This window comes from Lissotriton helveticus, chromosome 11 (assembly GCF_964261635.1).
Source record: "Lissotriton helveticus chromosome 11, aLisHel1.1, whole genome shotgun sequence".
In the NCBI taxonomy this organism is placed as follows: Eukaryota; Metazoa; Chordata; class Amphibia; order Caudata; family Salamandridae; genus Lissotriton; species Lissotriton helveticus.
Window position 1 is genome coordinate 151,765,557 of NC_136072.1, and position 15,217 is coordinate 151,780,773.

At 48.6% G+C, this 15,217-nt stretch overlaps 1 protein-coding gene across 2 annotated transcripts in view; it reads right to left on the reverse strand.

The window, feature by feature from the left end:
• Window positions 1–15,217, reverse strand: part of SERPINI2 (serpin family I member 2) — a 133,145-nt gene that overhangs the window by 12,632 nt on the left and 105,296 nt on the right. For both annotated transcript variants that reach the window (XM_078668046.1, XM_078668045.1), the window contains exon 7: window positions 2,177–2,263. In XM_078668046.1, coding sequence (XP_078524172.1) covers window positions 2,177–2,263 — 87 coding nt within the window. The remainder of the gene's footprint in view (window positions 1–2,176; window positions 2,264–15,217) is intronic.

Here is a 15,217-nt window from a genome sequence, read left to right on the forward strand (position 1 = left end):
ATGCAAATGTTCATATATTAAAGTTGTCGTATTTACGCCTTGCAGTAGCGTATACAATTGGATGAGTTTAGGTGGGAGGTCCACACTCACAAATAAGGCTGAACCTGACTGTACCTCCCTCCTAACTGAATATAATGGTAAAATGCAAACTAATCCATCAATCTACAAATCCTGCAGGCTCCTCTAAATTCCCACTCACTTGGGCTTATCGTACCCCCCTTCCCCCCCATTTTATGACATACCTGCCTTCCCCCTACATAGCAGTTTTCACAACTTTGCTTCACACTCCTGCAACTTATAGGTCTTTGTTCCTGAAAATACAGGTCCTCCTACACCATCCTGGTCATACCATTCTACTGTTAAATGCATGTCAGGCAGTGATTCTGGGGATGCTGCTTATCATTAAGCCTTGTTTGAGTGTGAGGAAACAGTACTGTGAAGACATCTGATATTTCCCCAAAGATAGTCTGTACTCTTTACAGAAAGTTGGTAGTGACTGGATTCAGGATGCATGTACGCGAAGACTGCACTGTGCAGCACAGCACAGCACCAGCTGTGAACCACAATTCCCAGGAAGCTACAACCAACCCATCATGTCTAGCCAGTCCGCAACCATCTTGAATCTTCTTGTACAACTTTCCTTGTGGTGCAAGATGCCCTTGCTAGACAATCATCCTACAATATTGATGCCACCAGAACCTCACTACACGGATGATGGATTTCAACTTACTTTCTAAAAGATTGAACTTTGGACACTTTAGGTTACAGAGAAGTATTCTGAAGTCGTCTGTAATTGAAAAAAAACTATGAACTATTTCTTGAACAATTACTTTTGATATTAATGTCTGTGTTACACTTATCTGCATTCTTAAGACTAGGGTTCTATGTTCTGCTAAGAGTTACTGTGTTCTTTTTTATATACCTAGAGATGTGGGTGCACATATATTTTTCAACATATTTCTGCTTATATGTGATAAGCTTTCAGAAGCATAGACAGTTGGTTAAACAGTGGCATTGCTGAGGTAGAGCTATTCACAATCATATTTACGGTTAGTAATCCAATGACAAGGTACTTAAGACATCTCTTTACCTTGTAGAGATCCACTACAACCGGCAGACCTCCTTGAGCCAAGATGTAACGAGACAGAGTTTGGAGTCATCTGTCTATGTTTTCTCTCTTGTTCCATTCCACTTTCCTTGCTTCTAACACTGTCCCTCACATCTTAACATATGTGGTCATTGGTATGGATTATGGAAGATGGAAAAGAACATTGGATTTGGTCCTGCACACACGAATTGGAAAGCATGACAATATCCTGGACCTATCAGCCCACTTTCACATCCTGAGAGTCCCTGACTCTCCCCATCCTGCACCTACCCTTCAATCCCTACATGTCCTTAATTTATCAGTCAATATTCCCTTTCCTGGACTTATTGACCCAGCTCTCCACATTGTGGATTGAGCAGCCTGGATCTACTGGTCTGACTTTCAACATCCTTGACCCCCTGATTTTCCCTTGTGTATCAGAACCTTTTTCTCTTTCATCATGTCAACCATCCCTCCAGGCTGTTCCTCCATGCATCCTCATCTAATCCTGTACGTGTAATGTATGTTGCCATACAGAGGCCCTTTACGTCATTGACAGTGTCAATAAACTATATGTTGAAATAGCTGCAGTCTTCTGTCGATTTGCTTCCTAGCCATCTGTGTACAGATGGACATCAGAAACTATATCTCAGCTTGAAAAAAACAAGCCTTCAAAATACTCTTGAGTCATGCCTCAGACACTAAAGACGGACAATGTTCTTGGGCTTTCCATGGTTTTAAGGTTTTATCCCCTGACTCCAAGTATTCTGACTCAAGATGTGTATTCGAGGATGGTAATATTGCACTGATACCCACAGAACTACCGTGCAAAATCCCTTGCTTAGGCGCCGCGCCCTACAACCAGACCCCTGATCCAAGCTCAGCTACATCCCGCGGTGGAGTCCTTGCTAAATCGGCCTCTTGAGCCCCTACATGGCCAGTCCCACTTAAAACAATCCTCTGCAACAGGGCAGCAGCGATTACACTATGAACACAGTTTTTCTGTTTTCTTAGCAAGCACAGTTCTATTTTAAGGGGACTTGATAACAAATCTTCTTTTTTTTTTTTTTTTAAAGAACAGTATTGTACCTGTTGATGCAGCTGCTTCACTCCCATCTTCGTTTATCTCAATGGAGACTTTCTGGACGACTTTAGAAACATATATGTCCGCAGATTCTAAAGAGAAAGCAAACCATAACATGTAGAGTGATTGAATATATAATTTTAAAATCATTTCTGGACGCGGCCGCTCTTTGGTTATAAGTGCCTCATGTTTTAAGCAGAGTGGCAATTTCAGCAGTGAATTTATGATGTGTTGGAATTTATGTATGTACATTGAGCAAATAAAATGGAATAGGGTGACATCCAAGTAGTGTAAGGGTGGTTTCATAAAGGCGTCGTCAAAGCTGGGAGAAATTCCATTTGGCCGGTTGTAAATGGAATCAACCGCCACCTACTATTAGAAGGGGAAACCAATCTACTGAAGTTCCATAAAGCTGCAAAAACCTGCCCTTTGCACATTCTCAGCTATTTTTACGAGGAACTGTCATAACTTGATTGTTCATATGCATCTCAAGCGGCAAGATGCATTGGAGTGTATACTGCACTTTTTAAATTCAAGTACAAAATACTGGATCCAGTTCCAATACATAGGTTTTAATTTTCTATGCCCCGTGAAAAAATTGTAATTAAAAATAGGCACTCAATCTAAAGCAGCTATTAAACATTAACCTCCCCGCCCATCAACAGGAAAATGGAATTTTCTCCAAGACAGTTAATTGGATGTCCAAAAATATGTAAGCCAAGATTTTCATCCAGCACAAAACCATTTTTAACTTGGTCAAATTAATTTTCTCTAAGGAATACTCTGCACGGCTAAAATGACTTGAAAAAACCTGCTCATGAAGATAAGGCAGACAGAGTGGGTTTGCATCAGGCACACTTTCTCTTTCCGACAAGACTTATTACTACTATTTTATGATTTTTCTGAGGTTATACTACCAACACACGGTGTGTCTGCTCTGGTATAATACTGAATGCAGTTTACTCACACTATACTGTTTATTTAGCAAGGAAGGTTTAACATTATTTTTTTAATTTTTTATTACAGTTGTTATTTCTAAACGTGTAAAGCTGATTTTCCCAGTATTCTAAGAAGGAAGGTATTGAATAGTTCACAACACCCAACATGCACACTTTTACCAAGATTTAAGTCACCTGGTTTCGCTATTCAAACACGAATGTGTAAACAAAGCCATTTCTCTGTGAGGAAGCTATCTTAGTGCAGGTCTCATCAGCAGCTAATTATGGGAAGTAGTCGTGACTGAAATATGTGTACATTTTGCTTAAAAAAACCAAAGGATTTCACAGTCCACCTTTTCATTCTATAGTTGCAATCGTGGCCAGGAGTATTCTGTGTTCAATGGTGTCGTTTTCTAACTACTGTGAACCCCTAAATATCCTTCTCAAACTTTCACCTCTTTGCTACTTTCTCTTTCGAATCCAGTCCCATCATTCTGTCTCTACTCTAAACTCTACTAAAAACACAAACATTTCAAGAGCACAAACATGACACAACTAATGCAAAAAAAACTTTTACTAATTGTTGGAACCTGGGATGACAGGTCACCTAGGGTAGCCTGGCCTAGGAGTAAGACACGCAATTCTAGAGGCACAAGTGTGAAGGTTGCAAACCACCCAGCAGTAAATCCACGCAATAACACATAAAAAGGACGCTACACCAGTTTGTTAGGAGAATAAGTACTTGTTTATAAAAATAATCTCTTTGCTCTCTTGGTACTAAAGTTCACAGTTCAATATAATGCGTTCTGTCAGGAAGAGAACCAGTACATTTAAAATGGCCAATCAATGTCAAAAACACAGTACTATTAGATTATCATCACATTACATTTAGATGACTTGAAATCAGTAACACTACCTTCAGAGAGGTTAACTTATTTCAGTATCTATCATTACCAATACATTTAGTCAGATCTCAACATTTACCAGATTTGACTTCAATGAGGAATTCCAGTTTAACCAGAAGTTTAGTTAGAGATCAGCAATCTCCATGAGGAATTTATTCCTTCACTTAACCAGCAGATTTCTTGGTATTACTCCCCAATCTGTATTAAACAGGGATGAAAACGACCAGTGCCAAATTTACTCCACGGTAGGCACTAGCGCCGCTTCCCCCTGCAGTTCACCTCCTTACTTGTGATTGAATATGCTGGAATTGTCTTGCGCCAGGCTCAACAGGGGGAACAGCAGACGAAGAGGCCGGGGAACCGAGGCTGGAGAGGCTCTCATGCCTCAGAAGGCTCCACTATGCTCACTCCCCCGCTCGGGCCGACTCCTCAGTGAGGCACTCGAGCGGAAGACAACCAAGGCAGACACCACGATGCTTCCCCGGCCCCTACCGGGCCTCTAAACACTCCCTCCCTGCTCGGGCCAGCTCCTCAGTGTGGCGCTCGAGCAGGAGGAAAAGGGCAGATAACTCGGCAAGCTGTGGAAGCCCCCGGCGCCTCTCCTCGGCGCTGGATACCAAAGACACTCCTCCAGTGGGCATGCGCGAAGCGCTCGAGCTGGTGCCCCCTCCCGCTGCGCCCGCTCGAAGGAAGGACGCTTCGCTCCCGGGCCTGCTTACTTCTTTGCCCCTCCTTCCGGGGATAACAGCGTCGGACTGGGCATGCGCGAAGGTGCCTTCACTTTCCCCTGACAACGCGTCTGAAGCGCGGTAGGCGCCCCCGGGGTCCCGCTCACGAAGGGGAGCCTCGCAAGGCTTCTCAGGCTCAGTGGATCCCGGGGAGGCGCTGTCACAGTGCGCGATCAGTGCCCCAGGAGTCCCGCTCACAGCCAAGGCGGCGCTGCCTCAGGGAAACCGGCACCCTTCACCACTTGCCAGTTCGCCAGGAAATCCAGGGATCGGCCGACTGCACGTCCGGCTAGGACCTTTCAGGACACAAGGGCACAAGCCTTCCCCGACACCCAGGAAGGTAGGAAACAGCGCTGGTTCGATTTTCACCTCAGCTCCCACTTCCCAACTCTACAAGGTCCTTTTACCATTCAATACTGAATGGAGGTTGGTGTCTAGGGATGAGGGTTATTCTTCCTGAGTCCCTGTCACTGGGCAGAGGACTGCGCTCCGCAGCGCCACAGTCTCCTTCTCCTGTTCCCACCCCACTATTTTCAAGCTAGGGGTTAGTCAGGCGCCCAGGGTCTCCCTTAAACATCCACAGCGGGGACAAGACAAGGATCCCAAAGGAGGAGTAGAGAAGTGGATTAATTAGGCTGCTTCCCAGACCAGGAGATCAACCCTCGCACTAGTCTCCCCCCACCTTCCAAGATAGCCTGTCCTCCAGCTGACTCTCTCAGGTAGACAAAATGGCTGCCCGCATTCCGCCTTATATAGGCTGTCCCTCAGTGGTCCAGAATGGACCAGAAGGTTCTGGAACGCCCTATACTAGTCTATGGGCAAGTTCTGGGTGTGGCAGTTAGGGCAGTTGGAAGCCACCATTTTGTGGTTCCAACTTTTCCTGTCAGAACAGGCCTCTGGGCCTGAGGTGAAAAACTATGAGGGGGGGAAAGAACACCTATCCCCTTGACCAACACCTAGAAAAAGCTAGTGGACACAAAAATTATTAAGGGTATGAGGGGCAGGAAGGGGACAAAATAAATATTAAATTGGAGGGACTACGCAAAAAAACCAGACAGGTCTAACACGCGTCCCCCCCGGCTGAAAGTGGGGAGAACAACCCAACCCCTTGGGAGTCCTCATCACTAAGGCGGAAATACCTGGAGAGACCGTCTGCATTGGCGAGGTCCACTCCACGCCGATGTTCCACCCGGAAGTCCATTCCCTGTAGGGAGATGGACCACCTCAACAGCTTGGGATTTTCCCCCTTCATTTGCATCAGCCAACGAAGGGGTCGGTGGTCAGTCTGAACCAGGAAGTGCGAGCCAAACAGGTATGGCCGCAGCTTCTTCAGAGCCCACACCACCGCGAAAGCTTCCCTCTCAATTGCACTCCACTTCTGTTCCCGGGGAAGTAGTCTTCTGGATAAGAAGACCACAGGCTGATCCAGGCCCTCTTCATTTAGTTGCGATAACACTGCCCCAATGCCATGTTCTGATGCATCTGTCTGGACAATGAACTCCTTGGAGAAGTCTGGGGCCCTCAGGACCGGTGCTACACACATTGCCTGCTTCAACTTTTCAAAGGCTTGCTGACAAGCCTTCGTCCAAACTACCCGTCGAGGTTGTTTCTTGGAGGTGAGCTCCGTGAGGGGCGCTACTATAGTGCCATACCCCTTCACAAAGCGACGGTAGTAGCCTGTGAGGCCCAGGAAAGCTCGGACCTCAGTCTGTGTCTTGGGGGGTTCCCAGGCCATGATTGCCTCAATCTTTGCCTGCAGGGGCTGCACTGACCCCCTACCCACCAAGCGTCCAAGGTACACAACCGACCCTTGCCCAATCTGACATTTGCTGGCTTTGATGGTCAATCCAGCTTGTTTCAGGGCCTGGAGAACTGCTTGCAAATGTTGCAAATGGTCCTCCCAATTGCTACTGAAGACAGCAATGTCATCCAGGTAGGCAGCAGAGAAACTCTCCATTCCAGAGAGGACCTGATTCACCAGCCGCTGAAATGTGGCAGGGGCATTTTTGAGCCCAAAGGGCATCACACAAAATTGGAAGTGTCCCTCAGGCATGGAGAAGGCTGACCTTTCCTTTGCTCCATCTGTCAAGGAGATCTGCCAGTACCCTGAAGTGAGGTCAAAGGTACTTAGGTATTGGGCAGCTCCTAGCCGGTCAATTAACTCATCCGCCCTAGGGATCGGATGAGCATCAGTCTTTGTAACTGAGTTCAGTCCTCGGTAATCCACACAGAACCTCAGTTCTGGTGTGGTGCCTGGTGGGGCGGCTTTTGGCACTAGCACCACCGGACTGGACCAAGGGCTGTTGGAAGGTTCTATCACTCCTAGCTCTAGCATCTTGGCAACCTCTCCATGGATGCTAGCCTTCACCTTGTCTGACAGCCTGTAGGTCTTTGACTTCACTGGGGGGCTGTCTCCTGTGTCCACATCATGGGTACACAGGTGGGTTTTTCCCGGGACAAGGGAGAACAACGAAGAGTACTGCTCCAATACCTGGCGGCAATCCTCTCGTTGCTCAGGAGTTAGGGATGGGGAGAGAATCACTCCCTCCACCGACCCATCCTTCTCTTGGGATGAAAAGAGATCAGGGAGAGGCTCACTTTCTGCTTCCTCGGCACCATCCGTCACCATCATCAGGATGACCTCTGGCCTCTCATGGTGGGGTTTGAGGCGATTGGCATGCAGCACCCGTAGGGGCTGTTGCGGGGTCTTGAGATCCACCAAGTAAGTGGCCTTACCCTTCTTTTCCAACACCTCAAATGGACCTGTCCAACGATCTTGAAGGGCACTTAGCTCTCCAGGTTCCATCACCCACACTTTTTGGCCAGGCTCCAACTCCACCGGGTGAGCATTTTGGTCGTACCATTCTTTCATTACTGCCTGGCTGGCCTCCAAGTTATCAGAAGCCTGCTTCCACAACTTGGCCATCTGGCTCCTAAAGGCCAGCATGTAGCTCACCACATCCTGAGGAGGCTTCCTCTGAGACTTTTCCCATCCATCCTTCACCAGGCTGAGAGGTCCACGCACACGGTGCCCGTACAACAGTTCAAAAGGGCTGAAGCCCACTCCCTTCTGCGGCACCTCTCTGTAGGAGAACAGCAAGCAAGGCAGGAGGACGTCCCATTTCCTTCGTAGGCTCTCGGGCAGACTTCTTATCATGCCCTTCAGGGTCTTATTGAACCTCTCTACCAATCCATTCGACTGGGGGTGATAAGGAGTGGTGAACCGGTAAGTCACTCCACACTCCTTTCACATCGTCCGCATGTAAGCTGACAGAAAGTTGGTCCCCCTGTCGGACACAACTTCCTTGGGGAATCCTACTCGGGTAAAGATTCCCATCAGGGCCCTAGCCACCACAGGTGCAGTAACAGTCCTCAGAGGAATGGCCTCTGGATAACGTGTGGCATGATCCACCAGAACCAGGATAAACCTGTGACCAGCTGTTGTTGGTGGATCCAATGGCCCTACAATGTCGATGCCCATCCTTTCAAAGGGGGTGCTAACGACTGGAAGTGGTTCCAGGGGAGCTTTCAGCTTCACTCCTGTTTTCCCACTGGCCTGGCAGGATACACATGTCCGACAGTAAGTGTTGGACGCCACTTTCATCTGAGGCCAGTAAAAGTGGAGGACAAGCCGAGCAAAGGTCTTGTCCTGGCCTAAGTGTCCTGCCAAGGGTATTGCATGAGCCAATTCCAGCAGAAAGGCTCGGTATTGCTGCGGGACCACCAAGGCCCTTGATGAGCCAGGTAGGGGTACCTTGGGTTCACTGTAGAGGAGTTCATCCTCCCAGTAAATATGGTGGTGTCCCGTAGCATCACCTGCTGCCTGGGCTCCAGCCTGACGCCTCAGTCCCTCAAGGGTAGGGCACTCCCTCTGCCCCTTACAGAATTCCTCTCTGGTAGGTCCTCCCTCCACATGCCACTCAGCAGGGATGGGTAAATCCTCCAGAGAGTCTACTTCCCCCTCCATGGACTCCTGGCCCACCACCGCAGGTGGCCGATCTGTCACATGGGGCGTGGAAGCCGAAGCAGGCTCTTCCTGTCTCCGGGTCTGTCCCTTTTTGGCAGCGGGTTGGGCCATTGTTCCAGGCTCCAACCCAGGCGAACTCCCTCTCCGGGCAGTCGCAGACCTTGTGCTCACACAGGCCCAGTCAGGTGTACCCAGCATCGCAGAGTGCGTCGGGTATTCCACCTCTCTCCAAGTGTTGTGCTCCATATCATTCCCCAGCAGACAATCAACTGGCACGGCAGGTCTTACGGCAACTCGAAGTGAACCTGCAACCCCTTCCCACTCAAAGGGAACCTCAGCCACTGGATAATGGCCCATTCTCCCGTCAGCCATCGCGGCGGGGTGGAGTACATTAGGAACCACCTGCTCTGGAGACACCAGTTGACTTCTCACCATAGTCATACTGGCTCCTGTATCTCTCAGAGCCTCCCCTCTCTGGCCATTGATGGTGACCCATTGCCCATACTTTGTAGTATTTGGGGGCACCTGGATCTTTGGAACCATCTCCCGCTCTCCCAGGGACACTAAGGTGACACCCGCCCACTCACCCCCCCTTATCTAAGGGCAACTCCTCCCCGAGCGCTACACTAGCTACTCCCGGTGACTTTCCTCCGGTGGGAGGGGGTGGTCTCTTTGGGCATCTGACATCTCCCTTATAATGTCCAACACCACCACACTCAAAACAGTGGAGAACCCTTGGCTGCTGGCTTTGGCCAGGATTGGGGTTTCTGGGCGGGATTGCCTTAGGGGTGAAACCTGTTCCCTTCCCTTGGAAACTGTTTTGGGGACCTTTAGAGAACTCCCTCTTTTTGTCTCCCCCCTCCTTCTTCTGAGGGGCGCCCTGTCCGGCCTTTTGGGAATCCCCTCCAGTCCCCTTTGAGGACACCCGGGTACTTGCCCAGATGTCCGCCTCCTCTGCAAGCTTCCGGGGATTGGTCAGCTTGCTGTCCACCAGGTGTTGGCGCAGCTCGGGAAAACATTTCTCGAGGAGGTGCTCTTTCAAAAATAGATCATACAACCCCTCATAATCCTTCACCTCGCTGCCCTTGACCCAGCCCTCTAATGCCTTACGTGCGTAGTCAAGGAAGTCCACCCAGTTCTGGGTGCTTAACTTGTGGCTCCCCCTGAACTTCTGGCGATACCTTTCCGGGGTAAGCCCAAACTTCTTTACTAATGCTAGCTTCATGATGGGGTAGTTGGTTTGTTCCCCTGGTTCCAGGGCCAGCAAGGTGTCCCGACCAGTAGGAGGCATGTACCTATATAAACCACCCCCCCAGTGCTTCTCCTGCACCCCATGGGCTCTTAAGGAGACCTCATAGGCAGCCAACCACTTGGCTATGTCATCTCCCTGACTAAAGCTAGCGATAAGGTCTTTTGGCAAATAGGGTCTGGACTCCCTGGCTGTCTCTTTGGATTCGCTGCCACCACTTATTACAGGAGAAGGCCCCCGTTGCAGGGCCTGGAGTTCCAACTCTTTCAACCTGAACTCATGAACCATCCTCTTCTCTTCCTTCTCCTGCTCCAGCTTAGCCAACTCCCATTTTAATTGCCTCTTTTCCCTCCTGTCAGCGAGCTCTGCTTCGGTTAAGCTTCCCCCGGAGACACTACTGCCTTTCCTGGAGTAGGACCCTGGTCCTGGGAGTAGGTTTTCCCCCTCCGGGTGGAATAATCCATTTATCTCCACAACCGGGTCCCGGTCTGCCCCTTCATCCTCCTCCTTCCCTTCTTTGTGTGCCTCCACCCAAGCCCTGAGACTGGTCTGGAGTTCCCCCTTCTTGGCACCATGCTTAAAAAATACCCCCATTTTCTGGCAGAAATCTTTCAGCTGAGCCACAGAATAGGTATCTAGGTTTTCTAATGCAAACTCCATTTTGAAATAGGCAAAACCAGATTATACACACCAGGAAATTAGAGTTGCAAGGGCAACCTAAAGCTACCTCCACCCACCACCAGGAACAAATTTGGAAAAACAAAAGGACAAATTAGGAGGGCCGCTAGGAGAAAACTCCTGGTGTAGGCTTAGTGTATTACGTTCAATTACTACTGAGTAGCTGCAACCACAGTCAGTATCCCACCGCTAGACACCAAATGTTGGAACCTGGGATGACAGGTCACCTAGGGTAGCCTGGCCTAGGAGTAAGACACGCAATTCTAGAGGCACAAGTGTGAAGGTTGCAAACCACCCAGCAGTAAATCCACGCAATAACACATAAAAAGGACGCTACACCAATTTGTTAGGAGAATAAGTACTTGTTTATAAAAATAATCTCTTTGCTCTCTTGGTACTAAAGTTCACAGTTCAATATAATGCGTTCTGTCAGGAAGAGAACCAGTACATTTAAAATGGCCAATCAATGTCAAAAACACAGTACTATTAGATTATCATCACATTACATTTAGATGACTTGAAATCAGTAACACTACCTTCAGAGAGGTTAACTTATTTCAGTATCTATCATTACCAATACATTTAGTCAGATCTCAACATTTACCAGATTTGACTTCAATGAGGAATTCCAGTTTAACCAGAAGTTTAGTTAGAGATCAGCAATCTCCATGAGGAATTTATTCCTTCACTTAACCAGCAGATTTCTTGGTATTACTCCCCAATCTGTATTAAACAGGGATGAAAACGACCAGTGCCAAATTTACTCCACGGTAGGCACTAGCGCCGCTTCCCCCTGCAGTTCACCTCCTTACTTGTGATTGAATATGCTGGAATTGTCTTGCGCCAGGCTCAACAGGGGGAACAGCAGACGAAGAGGCCGGGGAACCGAGGCTGGAGAGGCTCTCACGCCTCAGAAGGCTCCACTATGCTCACTCCCCCGCTCGGGCCGACTCCTCAGTGAGGCACTCGAGCGGAAGACAACCAAGGCAGACACCACGATGCTTCCCCGGCCCCTACCGGGCCTCTAAACACTCCCTCCCTGCTCGGGCCAGCTCCTCAGTGTGGCGCTCGAGCAGGAGGAAAAGGGCAGATAACTCGGCAAGCTGTGGAAGCCCCCGGCGCCTCTCCTCGGCGCTGGATACCAAAGACACTCCTCCAGTGGGCATGCGCGAAGCGCTCGAGCTGGTGCCGCCTCCCGCTGCGCCCGCTCGAAGGAAGGACGCTTCGCTCCCGGGCCTGCTTACTTCTTTGCCCCTCCTTCCGGGGATAACAGCGTCGGACTGGGCATGCGCGAAGGCGCCTTCACTTTCCCCTGACAACGCGTCTGAAGCGCGGTAGGCGCCCCCGGGGTTCCGCTCACGAAGGGGAGCCTCGCAAGGCTTCTCAGGCTCAGTGGATCCCGGGGAGGTGCTGTCACAGTGCGCGATCAGTGCCCCAGGAGTCCCGCTCACAGCCGAGGCGGCGCTGCCTCAGGGAAACCGGCACCCTTCACCACTTGCCAGTTCGCCAGGAAATCCAGGGATCGGCCGACTGCACGTCCGGCTAGGACCTTTCAGGACACAAGGGCACAAGCCTTCCCCGACACCCAGGAAGGTTGGAAACAGCGCTGGTTCGATTTTCACCTCAGCTCCCACTTCCCAACTCTACAAGGTCCTTTTACCATTCAATACTGAATGGAGGTTGGTGTCTAGGGATGAGGGTTATTCTTCCTGAGTCCCTGTCACTGGGCAGAGGACTGCGCTCCGCAGCGCCACAGTCTCCTTCTCCTGTTCCCACCCCACTATTTTCAAGCTAGGGGTTAGTCAGGCGCCCAGGGTCTCCCTTAAACATCCACAGCGGGGACAAGACAAGGATCCCAAAGGAGGAGTAGAGAAGTGGATTAATTAGGCTGCTTCCCAGACCAGGAGATCAACCCTCGCACTAGTCTCCCCCCACCTTCCAAGATAGCCTGTCCTCCAGCTGACTCTCTCAGGTAGACAAAATGGCTGCCCCGCATTCCGCCTTATATAGGCTGTCCCTCAGTGGTCCAGAATGGACCAGAAGGTTCTGGAACGCCCTATACTAGTCTATGGGCAAGTTCTGGGTGTGGCAGTTAGGGCAGTTGGAAGCCACCATTTTGTGGTTCCAACTTTTCCTGTCAGAACAGGCCTCTGGGCCTGAGGTGAAAAACTATGAGGGGGGGAAAGAACACCTATCCCCTTGACCAACACCTAGAAAAAGCTAGTGGACACAAAAATTATTAAGGGTATGAGGGGCAGGAAGGGGACAAAATAAATAATAAATTGGAGGGACTACGCAAAAAAACCAGACAGGTCTAACACTAATCTACTATTAACCTCTAATTTTAGGTTCCGGAGTAGCGTGCCACTCGCTGCAAAGCACTTCAACACCTCATCAGGGGTAGTAAAAGAATATATATACACACACACATATATATATATATATATATATATATATATATATATATATATATATATATATATATATATATATATATATATATATATATATATATATATATATGTTATGTACAATTACATGCCACATGACTGTGGAAGCTGTGCCTACATGTTCCCTGTGCTGTTCCTAGTGGACTTGACAATCCATTTGCCATGTTTTATTACAATATTCAAAAGCAGAGTCTATCCTTTGCTGGTTAGGGTCCATCCAAAATGGGCTGCGTATTTATCAAAGAGTTGTGCCGCCCTTGCACCACGCAACAGGGCCCAAGAGCGCCACATTTACTAAGGTAGATTTGTGAAGCTACGCAAGGCCTGGCCCTGAGTGGTTTGATAAATCTAGAGTAACAAATTCACTGCAGTGCAAATCGCTGATTTACCTTACTCTGCCCAGGGAGGCATTCTATGGGTGGAGCATAGGTGTTCCCAACTATGGATTATCGCACATTCCCAGATTTACCATTACTGGAGGACCAGGGAATGCATCAAAATACTACGCCTACCCAGGTGAGGCATAACAAGGAGAAATATTTTAATTTCTCCTCATTGTTTCCTCTTTCTGTGTGTTCTGCATTCTGCAGCACACATAGAAAGAAGAAAATGCCTTAGTGGGTTTTTGTTTGTGCAGGAAGGTCTCCCTTCCTGCATAAAAACAATCCTGCTTACAATGCAGGCACCCTTGCACCATGGTGCAAGGGTACCTGCAGGCCCCACTTTAGGGCAGTGCGACTTGTGCTGCTGCACTGGGCTCTGACCTGTGGAGGGGCGCTGACCTCAGGGGGGCTGTGTCCACCAATAACTTAAGAATGGAGAGATGAGGGGCAGTTTTGCCTGGTGGCAGTGGGTAAAGAGGAGCAGGCGGTCATGGGGTTTGAGGCCGCCAAAAATAATTGTCGCACTGGGCACCACCAGTGCTAAAGCCGGCCCTGGGTACCTGTGTTGGCACTAGACAGCACATTGTGCTCTAGCGCAAGGAAAAAACAAGAATGCACAGTATAATGTAAAATACGGTGTATTCTTGCCCTTTCACTATCACGCAGCGCAGAAGGTGGCTTGCTGTGTGATTTCTTGATAAATGTGCCCCTTGGAGTCTAGTCATAATCAAGGTTGTCTAACTTTAGCTCATACTAGACTAAATGGTGAATGATAACTGGCGGTAGTACTGTAGTCACAGAGTAAAGGCCTTGCACCTGTGCACTTGGGAGAGATATAAAGTGTGCTGATCTCTCTCCTGCAAAAAATGGGCACCCCTTCATAGCAGGGGTTCTTACATCCTCCATAGAGCCTGATGTGTTGTGTGATATTTGTGTTTTGTTTTTCATATGTATGATCCCAAGGTACCATGTGCAGGGTGAATGGTATCCAGGGAAAATATATTTAAACATGGTGGTTCCCCTTCAGGTTTCCCTTAGCAACCCATGGACTTGGCTACTGCACTATTTGGTTCTCTGAACCCTGGCATGAAAAATGGAGTCTGGTTAGTTGAGGAAATTTAAATCTGCTCCATGCCAAATCAATGGGTCACTTTATGTTTAGCGCTGTACCTAAGAAGCCTTCCTTAGTTGTGCTGAGCACTGCCTAACAGTCTTGATCATCTGAGTTGTACCTGCCTGCTCGAGGCCCAGAAGGAATACCCAAACCCCTATTTAAGGCAGAAGGTATTAATCCAATTCCAGATGCACTATTACTCTGTTTCAAGGGCACTTCTCCAAAAGCTGTGGCTCACATTGCAACATTCTTGAGCCTGACCATGAAGCTCTGGGAGAAAAGTTCACAATGTATTCAAACAGCTATGGCCTGGGGACAGCAGTTTTAGTTTGCATTGTCTTTTCGTCCTCTTACAGCAATATCTCTTAAGCATTTATCGTATTCCTATTTCATATATTCATATTCTACTTTTATCGTACAATGTTGTACACAGTTTTAATGACACAACTACACATTTTTTATCACGTTTTTACCTGTCTGGTAGCGGATATCCAGGGAATACACAAACTCTCCATTAGTTGACATCAGTGGCTCTCCCTGCCTTCCCTGTGCACTGCAAACACCTTTAAATATGTAGTCTGGCCTGATAGCTCAACTTTTCTGCAGAAACCCAAAGGAGGACATCTACGGGTAC